The following is a 15,885-nucleotide window of genomic DNA, read 5'->3' as shown; positions in this document are numbered from 1 at the left end:
ACAAAATCACAGACAGGATCTTCATGACATTTTAAAGTGTAAAACCGAAAAAACATTTTTTCCCAAAACTTTTTGTTGTTTTTTACTAAATCTAAAGCAAACACAAGAATCGGCCATTTGTTTATTCTGTTTCTTCTCCTTGAACTGGTGGTCACAAAACGGATATTTGCTTTCCTTTTCCCTAATTTTTGCAATGCAATCCACTTAATCCTACAGTGGTCTCCAATACAGATCAAATTCAATAATTCTGTGCCTAATAGTCAAACAAGGCTAACCCAAATTTTAATGATAAAAAACACATCAATGTCGTCTATAATATACCTTAAAGGGATAGTTCACCCAAAAATGAAAATTCTGTCAGTATTTATTCACCCTCATGTTGTTCCAACCCCGTAAGACCTTTGTTCATCTTCGCAACATGAATTAAGATATTTTTTATTAAATCTGAGAGCTGGATCACTCCTCCATAGGCTTCTAAGGGATTGAAACTTGCCAGCCCCGAAAAGTTATTAAAGACATCGTTAAAATAGTCCAAGTGACTACAGTGGCTCAAAATCTTAAGTTTATCAAGCGACGAGAATACTTTCTGTGTGCAAAAACAAACAAAAATAACTACTTTATTTCAACTATTCATTTCCTTCTCTGTTGGCCTCTAGTCAGTTAACGTAGTGTGATTGCGTAGAGCTACGTCACACGTAGGCTCTCTATTGGCCGACGCTGGTCATGTGTGTAATGCGCGTGACGTACCTTAACAGAAGCTTACGCCATTACACTAGTGAACTGACTTGAGGCCCACAGAGAAGGAAATTAATAGTTGAAATAAAGTCGTTATTTTTGTTAGTTTTTTTGCGCACAAAAAGTATTCTCGTCATTTGATAAATTTAGGATTGAGCCACTGTAGTCACTTGGACTATTTTAACGATGTCTTTAATAACTTTTCGGGGAACAAGTGTCAATCCCTGAAGAATAGTAAATGGTAAATGGACTGCATTTATATAGCGCTTTAACAGACCCAATGGCCAACTAAGCGCTTTTCATATTTCCTCACATTCACCCATTCACTCACTCATACACCGACGGCAGTGTCAGCCATGCAAGGTGTTTGGTGTATTGCTCATGGACACCACGACAGTAGGTCAGGTGGAACCGGGGATCGAACCACCAACCTTTCGGTTAGTAGACAACCTACATGAACCACTGAGCCACTGCCAATATCTCCATTTGTGTCACGAAGATGAAGGAAGGTCTTACGGGCTTGGAACAACATGAGGGTGAGAATATAACTGATGGAATTTTCATTTTTGGGTGAACTATCCCTTTAAAAGTCAACCTAAACTCAGAGATTCATGAAATAAGCCTTATTTCTACCAGTTGCAAGACTAAAGGAAAACAATGACATGACATGTTGCAAATGATACAGCCTTGATCTGTCCGGGTCAGACAGCCCTCCTCTCCAATTGATTAAAAATGAAATCAAAATTGTAATTAATCAAACTAGGCAGGCGGATGAAGAGCTTTCATCAGGATTTCACGCTGGTCACAATTGTGATGGCACTCAGAGACAATCACATCAAAGCAAATGGCTGGTTTGAGTCATTTAACTGATTACAAAAGACATACCTGAGTGATGTGGTTTGTGTGTGTTTGAAGGGGGGGGGGGGGGGGGGGTCGGGGGGGGGGGGGGGGTGGGGACACTTCCATTAACAATGATAGACAAATTTGTCAGATAAATGGAAAAACAGGGAAAACAACCTATTAACGCATATAAAGATGTGGAAAGATTCTTGTTATTTATCAGAGATGTTTACACTTTTGTGCAACAGAGTGATCAGTAGATTGCGCCTGTGTGTGTGTGCAAATTTGTGGCTCCCTGTGGTGTTAAAAATGCCCATTCACAGACTGCCCGTGTCACTGCACAACCTTGGCACCCAACTGGCCATTGGTGCCAGCCAGAATCAGTGCCAAAGCACTGCCAACTACCATCAGGACCCCATCTGTCGAACAGACCCTGGGTCACATCGGCAATGGAAGCGTAAAAATGAAAGACTGAGACAGAAACAGAGAGATTAAACATCTAAACACGACCAGATTATGAGATTAGAAAACCTGCGCCATGCACGCAAATATTCATTTCTAAATTTATATTTCTAATATTAGTTCAAAACACCCTATAATGTAGCACAAATACAAAGATTTCACACATATTATATAACAATGTTATTTTATCCTGTTATAATATAAAGCCACATATAAAAGTGGCATGGCAACTATGCTAACATCAAAGGAATGCCTGAGCATGGATACGTAGATGCCCTCTATGGAAGAGACGTTTGTGAGGTATCTCTCGGCAGGGAAGGCAACAACACTAAAGGGTCTGGCCCTGCCATCCAAGTATGGTATCACTCTCCTGCCAAATGTATTGCGGCCACGGATCAAAATATAATAAACGTGAATCAAAAATAACAAGCATAAATAAAAACTTTAAACACATTCAAAAATATTTGTCACAAAACTTAAACTTGTGGTTATGCTTTCTTTAAAATTATGTTTTCCTTGGTTTTATTACTCTGTACTTTGCGCTCTCTTTCAGTTTCTGCTCAAAATTAATTTTTTTTTACGCTTGTGCTGTTTTTCTCTTCGCTCTTCTTTCCATGTTCTGCACTTGGTCTTCCAAATGTTGCAGTTTGAGTTTAATGTAAATTAGGGCGGGCTTAAGCGTCACCATTGGTCCACTAGTTCTAGATTGACAGCTCCTCCTCTAGCCAATCAATCGAAGAGGGGAGTTGACGTCACTCCAATGCGACTTACGCTACTGATGCTCACTCCTTCAGGGGAAGACAACAGTTTATTTTAAACTTTACAAGGACTTTTAAGCAGTAAAGCTATGTGAACTCTGGACATATACAAATAATTAAATTCATCTTTTATGAGATAGCCTACATTTTAATGCGCACACTGGTAATTGGTGTTAAACAATACTTGGCTCATGATGTTAATATGCTAAGGCAGCTCTAACACATCATGCAGTTTTGAAACACTACATTTTTTTGCAAAAATTAAGTTAAAAATGGCCATTTTAACTGTCTGAAGAATTTAGGACTTTGACCTTTCAACGCTACACACAGCCTACCTTTATTTATTTATATAAGGCATAGTACAATACAATGTACTAATACAAAGGGTGTACAATACACCCTAATACAAAGGCATTTGTGGTACAGTTCAGAGTATGTAAAGCAAAGAACAACAACAACTAAAATTTAAAATAAACGTAACGTTAGCCTTTGAAAAAGAAGAAAACCCCGCACAGCCTACCTGGTGATCCATTACAGTTAAATACACCATCCTCAAATATTTTCTTAATTGTTGTTGTTAAGCGATCATATAGCCTAGGTAGCCTGGTAAATTAATTCTAGACTAGATGTACCATTTGACAAAAGATTAATGAAAATGATAGTGTACAGAGGAGATTAAAGAAACCAGGTGGATTTGATATGCAGGGATTTATCACATAGTTATTGTGCTCATTTACATAGCTACATAATTGCATATAACTTTAGGATTAATGTTTTAAATATAGCTTCAATGTTTTAAATATAGGGCGAATCCAAGATGGCGCCGCAGATGGCTGCCTCGGTGTGGAGCTCTCCAGCTATTGTGTTGTTTTTGTTCGTTTGTCCTGTGTTTAGTCATTAGTTTCCTATCAGTTTCACCAAAGACGAACTACTGGACATTAGGAAACACACACCAGAAAACTTCTATACAGTTTTTGATTATTCAGACGTTTTGCTGGACATTCTCGTCGGAGGGGCAGCGGTGTTGTTCAAACGCGCGGTCAGACGCAAACGCGGGAAGCGTGCAGGCGCGCTGGTTAAACTCCGCGAGCGCGGCCTGCGCACTGCACTCCCCAGCATTCATCTTGCGAACCTCCGATCCCTTCCTAACAAAATGGACGAACTACTTCTCCTCACAAGGATTAACAAGGACTTTTCTAACTCTGCTGCTCTGTGCTTCACTGAAACCTGGCTGAGTGAAGCCATACCGGACAATGCAATACATCTGCCGGGCTTCCAGCTGTTCCGAGCGGATCGCATCGCGGAGCTAACGGGGAAAACGAGAGGTGGTGGATTGTGTTTCTACATTAACGAAAATTGGTGTTCAGATATAACAACACTGAACAAGATATGCTCTCCTAACTTAGAGACCCATTTCATTAATTGCAAACCTTTCTACTCGCCACGGGAGTTTTCCTCTTTCATTCTCGTGAATGTTTACATCCCTCCAGACGCGTGCGTGAGCGCGGCGCTACAACAGCTGGCTGAAGAAATAGCTGAAACGGAACAAAGGCACCCGGACTCTCTTCTAATAATTATTGGGGATTTTAACAAAGCAAATCTTTCCCGTGAACTACCAAAATACAGACAGCACGTTACATGTCCCACAAGAGACAGTAATATACTGGACCACTGTTACACCACAATAAGGAATGCGTATCACTCAGTCTCACGGGCAGCTTTGGGGCTCTCTGATCACTGTTTGGTTCATCTTATTCCGACCTACAGGCAGAAACTGAAATCAGCTAAACCTGTGTTAAGGACTGTTAAAAGACGGACTAATGAAGCAGAGCAGGATCTACAGGCCTGCTTTGATTGCACTGATTGGACTGTTTTTGAAGCTGCTACCACCGATCTGGATGAGCTCACAGATACTGTAACATCATATATAAGTTTCTGTGAGGATACATGCATTCCTACCAGGACATTCTTATCATTCACTAATGATAAACCATGGTTTACTGGGAAACTCAAACACCTTCGTCATGCCAAAGAGGATGCTTACAGAAGTGGGGATAAAATCTTGTATAACCAGGCCAGAAACAGACTGACAAAGGAGATCAGAGTTGCTAAAAGGAACTATTCTGAAAAACTGAAAAAACAGTTTTCATCTAACGACCCATCATCAGTCTGGAATGGCCTGAGGAACATCACTAACTACAAGTCATCATACCCCCGATCTGTGGACAATCAACACCTGGCTGACGATTTAAATTCATTTTATTGCAGGTTTGAAAAGCACTCATTCACACCACACACCGGCTCTAACCTGCACTTCACACATTCACCATCACCTCCTGCAATCCCACTCCCCCCTCCTGCCATCCAACCTGAGCTTAAGTACTGTGTGGAGGACGTGAGCCGAGTCTTCAAAAAACAGAAGACTAGGAAAGCCTCAGGCCCAGACGGCATCTCATCTGCTTGTTTAAAAGCCTGCGCTGACCAACTGGCCCCGGTCTTCACACAGATCTTCAATAGATCATTGGAGCAGTGTGAAGTTCCCTGCTGCTTCAAAGCTCCACTATCATTCCTGTCCCCAAAAACACCAAAATCACTGGACTTAATGACTACAGACCTGTCGCTCTCACGTCTGTGGTCATGAAGTCGTTTGAAAGACTGGTGCTGGCCCATCTGAAGGACATCACTGGACCCCTGCTGGATCCCTTTCAGTTTGCTTACAGAGCAAACAGGTCTGTGGATGACGCAGTCAACATGGGACTGCATTATATCCTGCCACATCTCGACAGACCAGGGACATATGCAAGGATCCTCTTTGTGGACTTCAGTTCAGCCTTCAATACCATCATGCCTGATCTTCTCACAGCCAAACTGACCCAGCTCTCCATACCATCCTCTATCTGTCAGTGGATCACCAGCTTCCTGACGGACCGGCAGCAGCGAGTGAGACTGGGGAAACACACATCCAGGACTCTCACCACCAGCACTGGCGCCCCTCAAGGGTGCGTTCTCTCCCCACTGCTCTTCTCCCTGTACACTAATGACTGCACATCTAAAGACCCCACTGTCAAGCTCCTGAAATGTGCTGACTACACCACTGTCATCGGTCTCATCCGGAACGGTGACGAGTCTGCTTACAGACTGGAGGTTGAACAGCTGGCTGCCTGGTGCAGTTACAACAACCTTGAGCTGAACACGCTCAAAACAGTGGAGATGATCGTGGACTTCAGGAGGAACAGCTCAGCACTCCCCCCACTCACCATCATGAACAGCACTGTGGAAGCAGTGGAGTCATTCAGGTTCCTGGGCACTACCATCTCTCAGGACCTGAAGTGGGACAATCACATTGACTCCATTGTAAAAAAAGCCCAGCAGAGACTGTACTTCCTTCGCCAGCTGAGGAAGTTCAACTTGCCACAGGAGCTGCTGATTCAGTTCTACTCAGCCGTCATTGAGTCTGTCTTATGCACATCCATCACTGTCTGGTTTGGTTCAGCTACCAAATCAGACATCAGGAGACTACAACACACAGTCCGGACTGCAGAGAGGATCATTGGTGCCCCCCTGCCATCCCTCCAGGACCTGTACTCTTCCAGAGTGAGGAAGAGAGCAGGTAAAATCATCACAGACTCCACTCACCCTGGACACCTCCTGTTTGAACTGTTACCGTCAAGACGGAGACTCAGATCACTGGCCACAAGAACATCTCGGCACAGGAACAGTTTCTTCCCACAAGCCATTTCCCTCCTGAACAGTTAACACACCTCCCAAGGCATACGCCTTTAAGTGCAATACTCCCACTGTTTAGTGCAATATCCTACAACTCAGGTGATACTTATATGTAGATTTATTTATTTATAATACTCAAAACACTGTAAATATATGTTCATAATCTGTAAATCTGGAAATGTCTATTCTGACTAAACCCAACTGTGATACTTTTATTCTCATATATTTATATTTTTATTCTTTATTCTTATAATTTGTAGTATTATGTTTCATGTTTCTTGTTGTATTTGTATATGTCCACTGGAAGCCTCAGCACCAAAACAAATTCCTTGTGTGTGCAAGCACACTTGGCAATAAAGCTCTTTCTGATTCTGATTCTGATTCTGATTCATTTTTTAATACAGCAACATGAAAATTATTGAAAAGATCAGGGATAGGTAAAATCGTTTCTGGAGTGCCGCTGTCCTGCAGAGTTTAGCGTCAACTCCGATAAAAACCTAGCAGTATTAATAATCCTAGAGATGATGATTAGCTGGTTCAGGTGTGTTTGATTAGGGTTGGAGGAGCTAAACTCTGCACCCAGGAGGACCGACATTGCCCTTCCATGTCATAGATTAAATATGAAAGTAAAACTTTCACCAGTAAGTGGTGGCAAGTTACTGTCTTTATGAGTCAGTGAGTGAGTCATTCATTCAAACTGCTCGTTCAAATCAGGAATTCTTTAATGAAACACTGTTGTCTGGCTCGGAGGAGATCGACACTCGTGGTACAGGTCCAGAAGTAAGGCCAGGGCATTAAAGGTTAAAGGAGCCGTATGTAAGATTGTGGCCAAAACTGGTACTGCAATCACTTTCAAATTACTGTAGAGCGATGTTTTAACGCTCAAAGAACCTTACAACGCTTACTGGTACTGCAATCACTTTCAAATTACTGTAGAGCGATGTTTTAACGCTCAAAGAACCTTAAAACGCTTTAACGCTTACAAGAACCTGGGTGCTCGGAGGAGATCGACACTCGTGGTGCCAGGTCCAGAAGTAAGGCCAGTGCATTAAAGGTTAAAGGAGCCGTATGTAAGATTATGGGCAAAACTGGTACTGCAATCACTTTCAAATTAATGTAGAGCGATGTATCCCCTTCCCCTCCTCCCTGACTCGAGGTTGCAGGATCCAGCAGGAACGTAGGCTGCTACAAGAAGCTTTTTCTGTTAATTATGTTTATGCTTCAAATGAGAGATGTTTTGCAAAGTAATTATATATATCGCAAAAATTTACTAATGGCGATTAGCCAAATATAATCGTAAAGATGTATGCTCGTTTGTGACAGTACATTGTTAGAACAGTAGCTGTTAGTCTAACTTGTAACGGTAGGTATCTGTCATTAACGTAAGTACAAGCACAAGCCTCTGTCACTGTGTGTAACCGATATCAAAGATACACCTATTCATTTAGCTGACGCTATAAGTGAAAGCGACCAGCTGTATTTTTTAACTTACCCTGCTGCAGTAAGTGTCCATAACGCTAAAATATATGATGTGAAAGATTACATGTCATTCTTTTATTTTTGGCTGTAGAACTTGCATGATAAACAATAATGGGCGTGCTATGTTGTTTTCCTCAGCGTCTCAGCATAATAACAGAGAAACGGGCTCTGATAATGCATTGCTAATGTTAGCAATGACGACTCGCCGTTTTTATTACCCAAACAATTCCTTACCTTTTCAATTCGATGACCCACCTCCTCCATATGAGCTAACGTAACGTTACTTTGCACGAACATGCATAACTTTGTTCGACTGTCATGAATATTTGAAATGTCCATTTACATCAAGTACAAGTTAGCCAAACATAGATGAATCTTAGTTACCTGTCCAGAAATTCTTCTCCGTTTTCAGCCGTCTCCATCTTTTAAAGGCATCTCATACAGATCCTTGTTTTATTTCGGACTTTGTCACGAAGTATTTCGGATTCATAACAAGTTTTTTTTGGGTTTCGCGACGTTAGACTTTTTTAGACTTTCCACAGAACATGGAAAGAAGAGCGAAGAGAAAAACAGCACAAGCGTACAAAAAAATTAATTATGAGCAGAAAATGAAAGAGAGCGCAAAGTACAGAGTAATAAAGCCAAGGAAAACAATTTTAAAGAAAACATGGACATAAGTTTAAGTTTTGTAAAACCTATATTTTTTAATGTTTTTAAAGTTTTTTTTCATGCTTGTTATTTTTAGATTCACGTTTATTATATTTTGATCCGTGGCCGCAATACATTTGGCGGGATATTGATCCCATATCCAAGCCCTTTAAAACAACTTCACACCACAGCTCCGGTCCACAAAACAAACTGGTGCCGTTGTCTGTAGATTATTTTTTTTTAGGAGACAAAATAACTTTATTTGTTGTGCACTTTGGTCTTTAAAACTTCAGACAGCTATATTACGCACTGAATGAAAGGTAATATTTGAAAAGACATAATAGGGGCATGTAGTAGACATTATGTGGAATTTAGCCATATCTAGACTTGTGGATGGCTCTTAAAGGGTTAGTTCACCCAAAAATGAAAATTAAGTCATTAATTACTCACCCCCATGCTGTACCAACCCCGTAAGACCTTCGTTCATCTTCGGAACACAAATGAAGATATTTTTGATTAAATCTGAGAGGTGGATCACTGCTACATAGGCTGCCTGAGGGAATGAAACTTGACGGCCCAGAAAGTCATTAAAGAACATGTTTAAATATTCCATGTGCCTACAGTGGCTCAACTATAAGTTTATCAAGCGACGAGACTACTTTTTTTTCCGAAAAAAACCCCATAAATAACGACTTTATTCGACTATTCCTTTTCTTCCTTGTGGGCCTGAGACGAGAGTTCAAGAGATTTCCACGACGCATGCGGGAACTCGCGTAAAATGACTAGATGAGAAGTCATAAAGTGCGCACATTTTGTGAGGAAAGATCACTTTCATTTCTGCCGTGATCAGTAACGTTAGGCCTATATCACTCCGCAGACTGTAAGCTCAGCTGGATCACGAACAGTTGGTACAAATCCATCCTCGAGTAACAACAGGAGTAAATGAAGATAGCTATATTCATTCTTAAATCCAACAACAAAACACCTCAATTGCTATCAAGACATTCTGCTCTGCTGACTGTGAGCTGACGAAACAATGGCGGAATCTGTGCAGCTCACTCAGGGCGGGTATACGCAAACTGCAGTGTCAGTCAACATTTGTGGGAGGGGCTTGTCCCGAATGCTTATGATTTATGGGGATTTTAAAAAATGCACTTGGTGGATTTTTATCATTATAGGATGGTTGTGTACACAAACTGCCAACACACATTTATGTTCAAACGCCATGCAAAAGTGAATTTTGCATAATTAAAGGATTAGTTCACCTCAAAATGAAAATTTCCTTATAATTTACTCACCCCAATAGAGTGCCGAAGTTATGACGTCACTTTGTAGGCCAAAACGCGGAAGTGAGTTAGCATTTTAGCACTTCCGGTTCCCTCGCCCTAAAGTCTATGTGTTTTTTGAATGGGTTTTTGCTAAATCGCCTGAAATAAGGTCTGTGGTTAACAAAGCCTCTAAATATTTTCACGTTTTGATCTATGAAATAAAACACACCAGTTATAACCTGCTTGTGGTTTTTTAAACTTTATTGTGTCTACTTGTGGTTTTTTAAACCCTTATATAGGCTTCAAAATGTATACATTTTGGATTAACTTGTAAAGATTATCTTGATAGACAAAATGTGTAAGGGTCACAACTCTTTGTTGAACACAGATCTTATTTTTTGCGATTTTCCAAAAGTCTATGGGGAAAATACATAGCTTTTCGATCGAGGGAACCCATGCGCCGCTAACTTGCGAGTTGTCCTACAAAGTGACGGCATAACTTCGGCGCTCTATGCCATCCAAGATATCCATAGCTGTGTCTGAAAACGCTCCCTATCCACTAAATAGTGCACTATATCGGGTGTCAGCCATTTTGTAGTGGTGTCCGGATTCTGAGTGAACGATATCATTCCCTACATTCATTCACTACTTTTACCCACAATCCTCTCTGAATTCGAGTGTACATTCAATGTACACTTGCTGAAGCACTATTTCCCACAATCCAATGCGGAGAGAACTGAGCGCGCATGAAAGTGCAGAGCGAGCAAGTTTAAACCAGGGATTACATCACAGCTTTCTTATTCCTTCTTTAACATTTATTTCATGCTAGTTTTTTTTATTTTTTTATTAAAAACTTTAAACACATTCAAAAATATTTGTCACAAAACTTAAACCTGTCTTCATGCTTTCTTTAAAATTATGTTTTCCTTGGTTTTCCATCTCTGCTAGCATGTCAAAAAATAAGACGATCAGATTTCGCTCCCCTTCTGACGTAGGAGGGTGATCTTATTATAATATTACCGCCCCGTAATACGTTTACACTCACGGCGCCGTCAGTTGGTTTTGCAAGCGAAAACAATGTAACCTACAGAGCCCCTTAAGGGACGTGGTGGTGGGAAAAATTTGTGATGGGAGAATTTTTATTTTTTTTAAATCTTTTGCGTTCACAATTTACAAATTTCTGGGACTCTTACCCACTAAATCCCACTCTCCATTCGGGATGTATGTAGAGATGTCCACTGACTGCATCTGTAGGTCCAGCAACCATCCATTATGAGTCCAGGAGCCAAACTTGAGGTCACATTTCTGTATATCGAATGGGAACCAGCGCACATCTATGTAACATGTACTCTTCAGAATACCTGCGTGGTTACACACAAACATACATACTGCAGCATATTAAAAAAAATCAATAATGGCAATAAAGTCATGCTGGATTGTAAATGAATGTTGAAATTATCTTAAATATTACACTATATATCACAATAGTTAAACCTACAAAATGAACTGTAGTCAAACTAACAACATACTAACTAACTCAAAGTAAAAATTAAACTATAATAGTATATTAATGATAGTAAAATAACACTCGTTTCTTTTTTAATGGGAACTTGTAATGCGTCCTCTAGAGGGCACTATGGGCAATGCCTCTGGCATGACCGGTGTCTGAAGCACATAAATGCGACAATTGCATTTCCCGGAGACAGCCTGTGATGTCATTACCGGTGTGAACGTGAGTAAAAAAGGGCGCCTGAGGAACACATCATTCTCTTCTTTCTTAAGGGACTGTTTGTTGTGAGGTACTAAGCGACCTAGATATAAACTAGTGAGAAGCGCTTCAGGAATTGTGTTGATCCGTGTCCTCGGTTTTTGACACCAAATGACACACACGACTTATGTGTGGTTTGTTTGGCGTCGCTGAGGCAACGAGGAGACTAAGATTGTGGGGGTCTCAGATGGAGCTTTGAGGAGTTTGAGAGAGGTGTAAATCTCTCACATTCCTCAGCGGCTGACGAGAGCGAACTACTTGAAGATAATGTATTGTCACTTACATCCTCTAATGCAGCAGGTAGGGCTCTGCTGGCTTTGAGCCAGGATGAGCAGGATGTGGCTGAGTAAGGTGAAGAAGTGGAAAGATCTGAGTCTTCTCAGCCAGCCTGCCCTGCGTTTAAAGAACTGCTGGAGGTTATGGAACTCGACTCTGTCTGATTTGCAGTGGAAACGTAAGAAAGAGACAGGAAGTTTATTTGATTTTGATCTGGACATAACCCCCCAGCTCCCGTGAGTCTTCCTTACACATGGAGATGACCGGCCATCTAAGCCCCTTTATATAAGTGGTAGCTAAGTTGCACCGCAACCACAGATCTCACTCTCCGGGCCACAAAATAAACTGCTGCCACGGTCGGTAGATCGATGCTGGCGATGGTGGCCACTGAGAGATATCTGTGGGTTGTATTTTTTGCCCTGGCCATATTCCCTTTAAGGAATTTCTGAAGTACGATTACAAGCCTTTGAACTTTACCCTTGAGCCAAACCTATTTGGCCCTGCAAGGGAGAGAGCAAGGAACTGTATCCTCCTCATTTAGGGCGTGCAGTTTGGGCTGTGGCCATAGTGGGTTGTGTCACTGGCAGCTAACTGGTGCATCCTTTGGGGAATTTTTTGAATCCCTCAGGTTGGTAATCAATGTTGAGTGCTTATGTCACAAGGCATGCATTCAGCATGGCAGAATGGGAACATCTCAGGTTACGCATGTAACCATGGTTCCCTGAGAAGGGGAACGAGACACTGCGTCTTGTTGCCGTGCTTTTGGGATAACTGCTAATTCTCCTTAAGACAAAGAAGTGGATGATGTGTTCCTCGGGTGCCCTTTCATACTCATGGCCGCACTGATAATGATGTCATAGGCTGTCGCTGACAAATACAATTGTTGCGTTTATATACGTGCTTCAGACACCTGTCATGCCAGAGACATTCCCCATAGTGTCCTTAGAGGACACAGTGCGAGTTCTCAAGGAGCCATGGTTACATGCAACCTAAGACATTTTAAATGAAATGATAGCAAAGGTAATCTAAATGTAGAAACAGAAAATGAGCACACAATTAAATATCCAATATTAACCAATAGCTATTAAAAAAAAAATCAAATATCGACAAATTATCAAAATGTTACCTATTTACTTTGCATCCCTAACTTAAATCTGTTAGACTTAACCAAGGTCTAAGACCATATTTGTGTGGTTGGATAATTAAAAGTGGTAAGGATAATTCATACCTGGTGGTATGTACTGACAGGCACCTGATGCATTAACCAGGACATTCGTATGGAAGGTTGCATCAAACCTCTCGTCAGCACTGTGGAGAAGAGTGTGAGGAAAAAAATACAGATTAAACTTTAATCAAAATATTTGTGCAACTGCATGACTGGAACTGTTCCCGAAATGTTAGCTGCCCTGTAATCTGAATACAATTACTCACAGGCTAAACAATCAAATGCCAGTTAATGCCTCTATGCTATGCGATGGGTCATTATGCAACTTAAAATCATTTCTATGCGCTCTCTGTAGAATAATATATGTGTCCTTGTCCTTTTGCCTTTCTCCTACCTACTAAAATAATAATCTTCCTTAGATTAAAATGTCCAATTCAATTGGCATTGTGGTTACTAGGAGGCAGTCCAGCAGCTATATTATTCAAAAACCTATTCATAATTAATCATACATACCAAAGCACTATTAGCAGTATTGAGAAATGAAATTCAGGTAAAACTGATAATACCTTCATAAAATAATGTCATAAATCCTCTGTGACATTTAGGGCTTATTAGAATGTAAGAGGCACACAATTTGATTCTAAATATGTCATTGTAATTATACACATGTCCTGATCTTTTATTTGACACATAAGTCAAATTAATTAGTATTTGGATAGAGTCTGTACAGGTTGTACATGTGTTTATGTGAGTTGACAGGGATGTGGGGGTATAATGTGTGAAAACACAAATATGCATGATGTATGTGTGTGTGTGTTAAAATGCTAAAATGTGCATTTTATGCGTTATGCATGCTATACATTTATATGAATACTTTATTTTGATGGTCCCCTTTAGACATTCTGTTGACTTTAACTGTTAATGAGGTAGATGGTCTTCTTGTGCCTGGCTGTTCTGGTGCTCAGTGCTCTGTAGGACCGACCAGACAGCAAGAGTTCAAACTCACTCTGGAGTACAGTTTTTGGAGGGAAGGGAGAGGTGTACCAATAATTCTTCAATTTTTTACAGGCATGCATTGCAAATATTAAGCGAAAGCATTATTGTGAGCATGACAAGTGATTTGTATGTCAAAGTGATAATTTGTAGGCTAATTGCTGTCAAAATAATTATTCTGTGTCATAATGTGAGGTATTGCTTTTTTTTTTTTTTTAACATCTACTCATGGCTGTTAACCAGACAGCCTCCATTTAGTATTGCAGGTTGCAATCGGCCAAACCACCATAAAAAAAGGGCAGCTTTCTAAGAAATGGAAAGGATTAGAGACAATATTATCTTGACAATGTTGCTGAAAGGTCATCCTTGATGTCTGACAGCAAAGAGCAGAGAAGTTATAATCTCACGGTATGAAACTTTGTATGGGATTTTTTCCCTCTGACTTTGAAAGGAAGACTTTTAATACAAGTTTTAAGACTGAAAGGAATGCCACGAGCATAATATCCCAAGTAGGCAGTATCTTGCATCTTGTTTTATGTTACATAATGGTATTTGTGTTTCTACTCAAAGCCAAATATTTAAAGAGTAAGTGTGCGGAATAAGTAAAAGACTGAAAGAAACGTTTTGAGTGTCTAAAAAAACTGCTAATCTAAAACTATGAAAAATCATTTTCGTTAATTTAAATAAAGCTGAAATAAGATAAAAAATAAATATTAGATTAAAAACCTTTAAATACTAAAATTACTAAAACTGTAATAGATATAAATTAAACCTAAACAGAAACAATTAAAATGGAAAATGTATTTAAATATTTAGTAATTATTCATATTTAGAATTAGCTTTTATTTTTATATTTTCTGTTTTAATTTAAATGTTAAAGTTTTTGTAATTTTATGTATTATTTTGTCATTTTTATTAGTTACACACACACACATACATGCATACATACATATATACACACACATACATATACATATTTAACAGAATTTCTAAAGGGCACCATTAAAATAAAGTGTTACCGAAAATGTAAGCACTATGTGCACATAATATAGCTACTTTTTATATAAGTAACGTTTCGACTACATGTCAACTAATTGTCATTATAGTTTTAAAGGGTTAAATTGTCCCCACTGGGCAATAAACGTGCAATCCACAAAACTATTTATACTTATATTTATTTAGCCTCCCATACCTCTTAATCACATTCCCTTTAATTTGTACTGTATACAGTATAACATACCTGTACATGCATTTATTGTCTATTTTGTAGCTGTCATTCTGTCTGTGCAATGGATTCTGTTTGTGCTCTGTCACCAAGACAAATTCCTTGTATGTGTAAGCGTACTTGGCAATAAGGATCACTCTGATTCTTGTAAAAGAGTAACTGGTAACACTTTACAATAAGGTTTAATTTGCTAACATTAGTTAATGTATTAACTAACATGAACTAACAATGAGCAATACATTTGTTACAGTATTTATTAATATTTGTTAATGTTAGTTAATACAAATTTGGAAGTAGTTAATAAAAAATGTCATTGTTTGTTCATGTTAGTTCACAGTGCATTAACTAATATAAAAAATACAACTTCTGATGTTAATGTATTTGTAAATGAGGAAATTAACATATACAATTACAAATATATTAATTCAGAATGGTGTACAAGCATACTAAAGACAAGCAATAATTGCTTTATATGATGAACAGATTGAATTTAGCCTTTTATTGACATATAAACATTGATCAGCGAACATAACGAAGCTCAT

The 15,885-nt window shown here is 39.5% G+C and overlaps 2 protein-coding genes across 2 annotated transcripts in view; one reads left to right on the top strand and one right to left on the bottom strand.

Moving 5' to 3' along the window:
* The window catches only part of LOC143713118 (uncharacterized), a 311,754-nt gene that overhangs the window by 71,449 nt on the left and 224,420 nt on the right, over positions 1–15,885 (top strand). The window lies entirely within an intron of this gene.
* chrna8 (cholinergic receptor, nicotinic, alpha 8) overlaps positions 1–15,885 on the bottom strand; it is a 121,278-nt gene that overhangs the window by 3,917 nt on the left and 101,476 nt on the right. The window contains exons 5-6 of the mRNA XM_077204106.1: positions 13,189–13,268; positions 11,110–11,277 (exon numbers count right to left, since the gene is read on the bottom strand). Coding sequence (XP_077060221.1) covers positions 11,110–11,277; positions 13,189–13,268 — 248 coding nt within the window. The remainder of the gene's footprint in view (positions 1–11,109; positions 11,278–13,188; positions 13,269–15,885) is intronic.

The sequence above is a fragment of the Siphateles boraxobius genome, unplaced genomic scaffold (genome assembly GCF_051911475.1).
Source record: "Siphateles boraxobius isolate OS27281-9 unplaced genomic scaffold, OSU_SipBor_1 119, whole genome shotgun sequence".
Taxonomy (NCBI): Eukaryota; Metazoa; Chordata; class Actinopteri; order Cypriniformes; family Leuciscidae; genus Siphateles; species Siphateles boraxobius.
The sequence above is the reverse complement of the archived record's forward strand: the minus strand, read 5'-3'. Positions and strand labels throughout refer to the sequence as shown.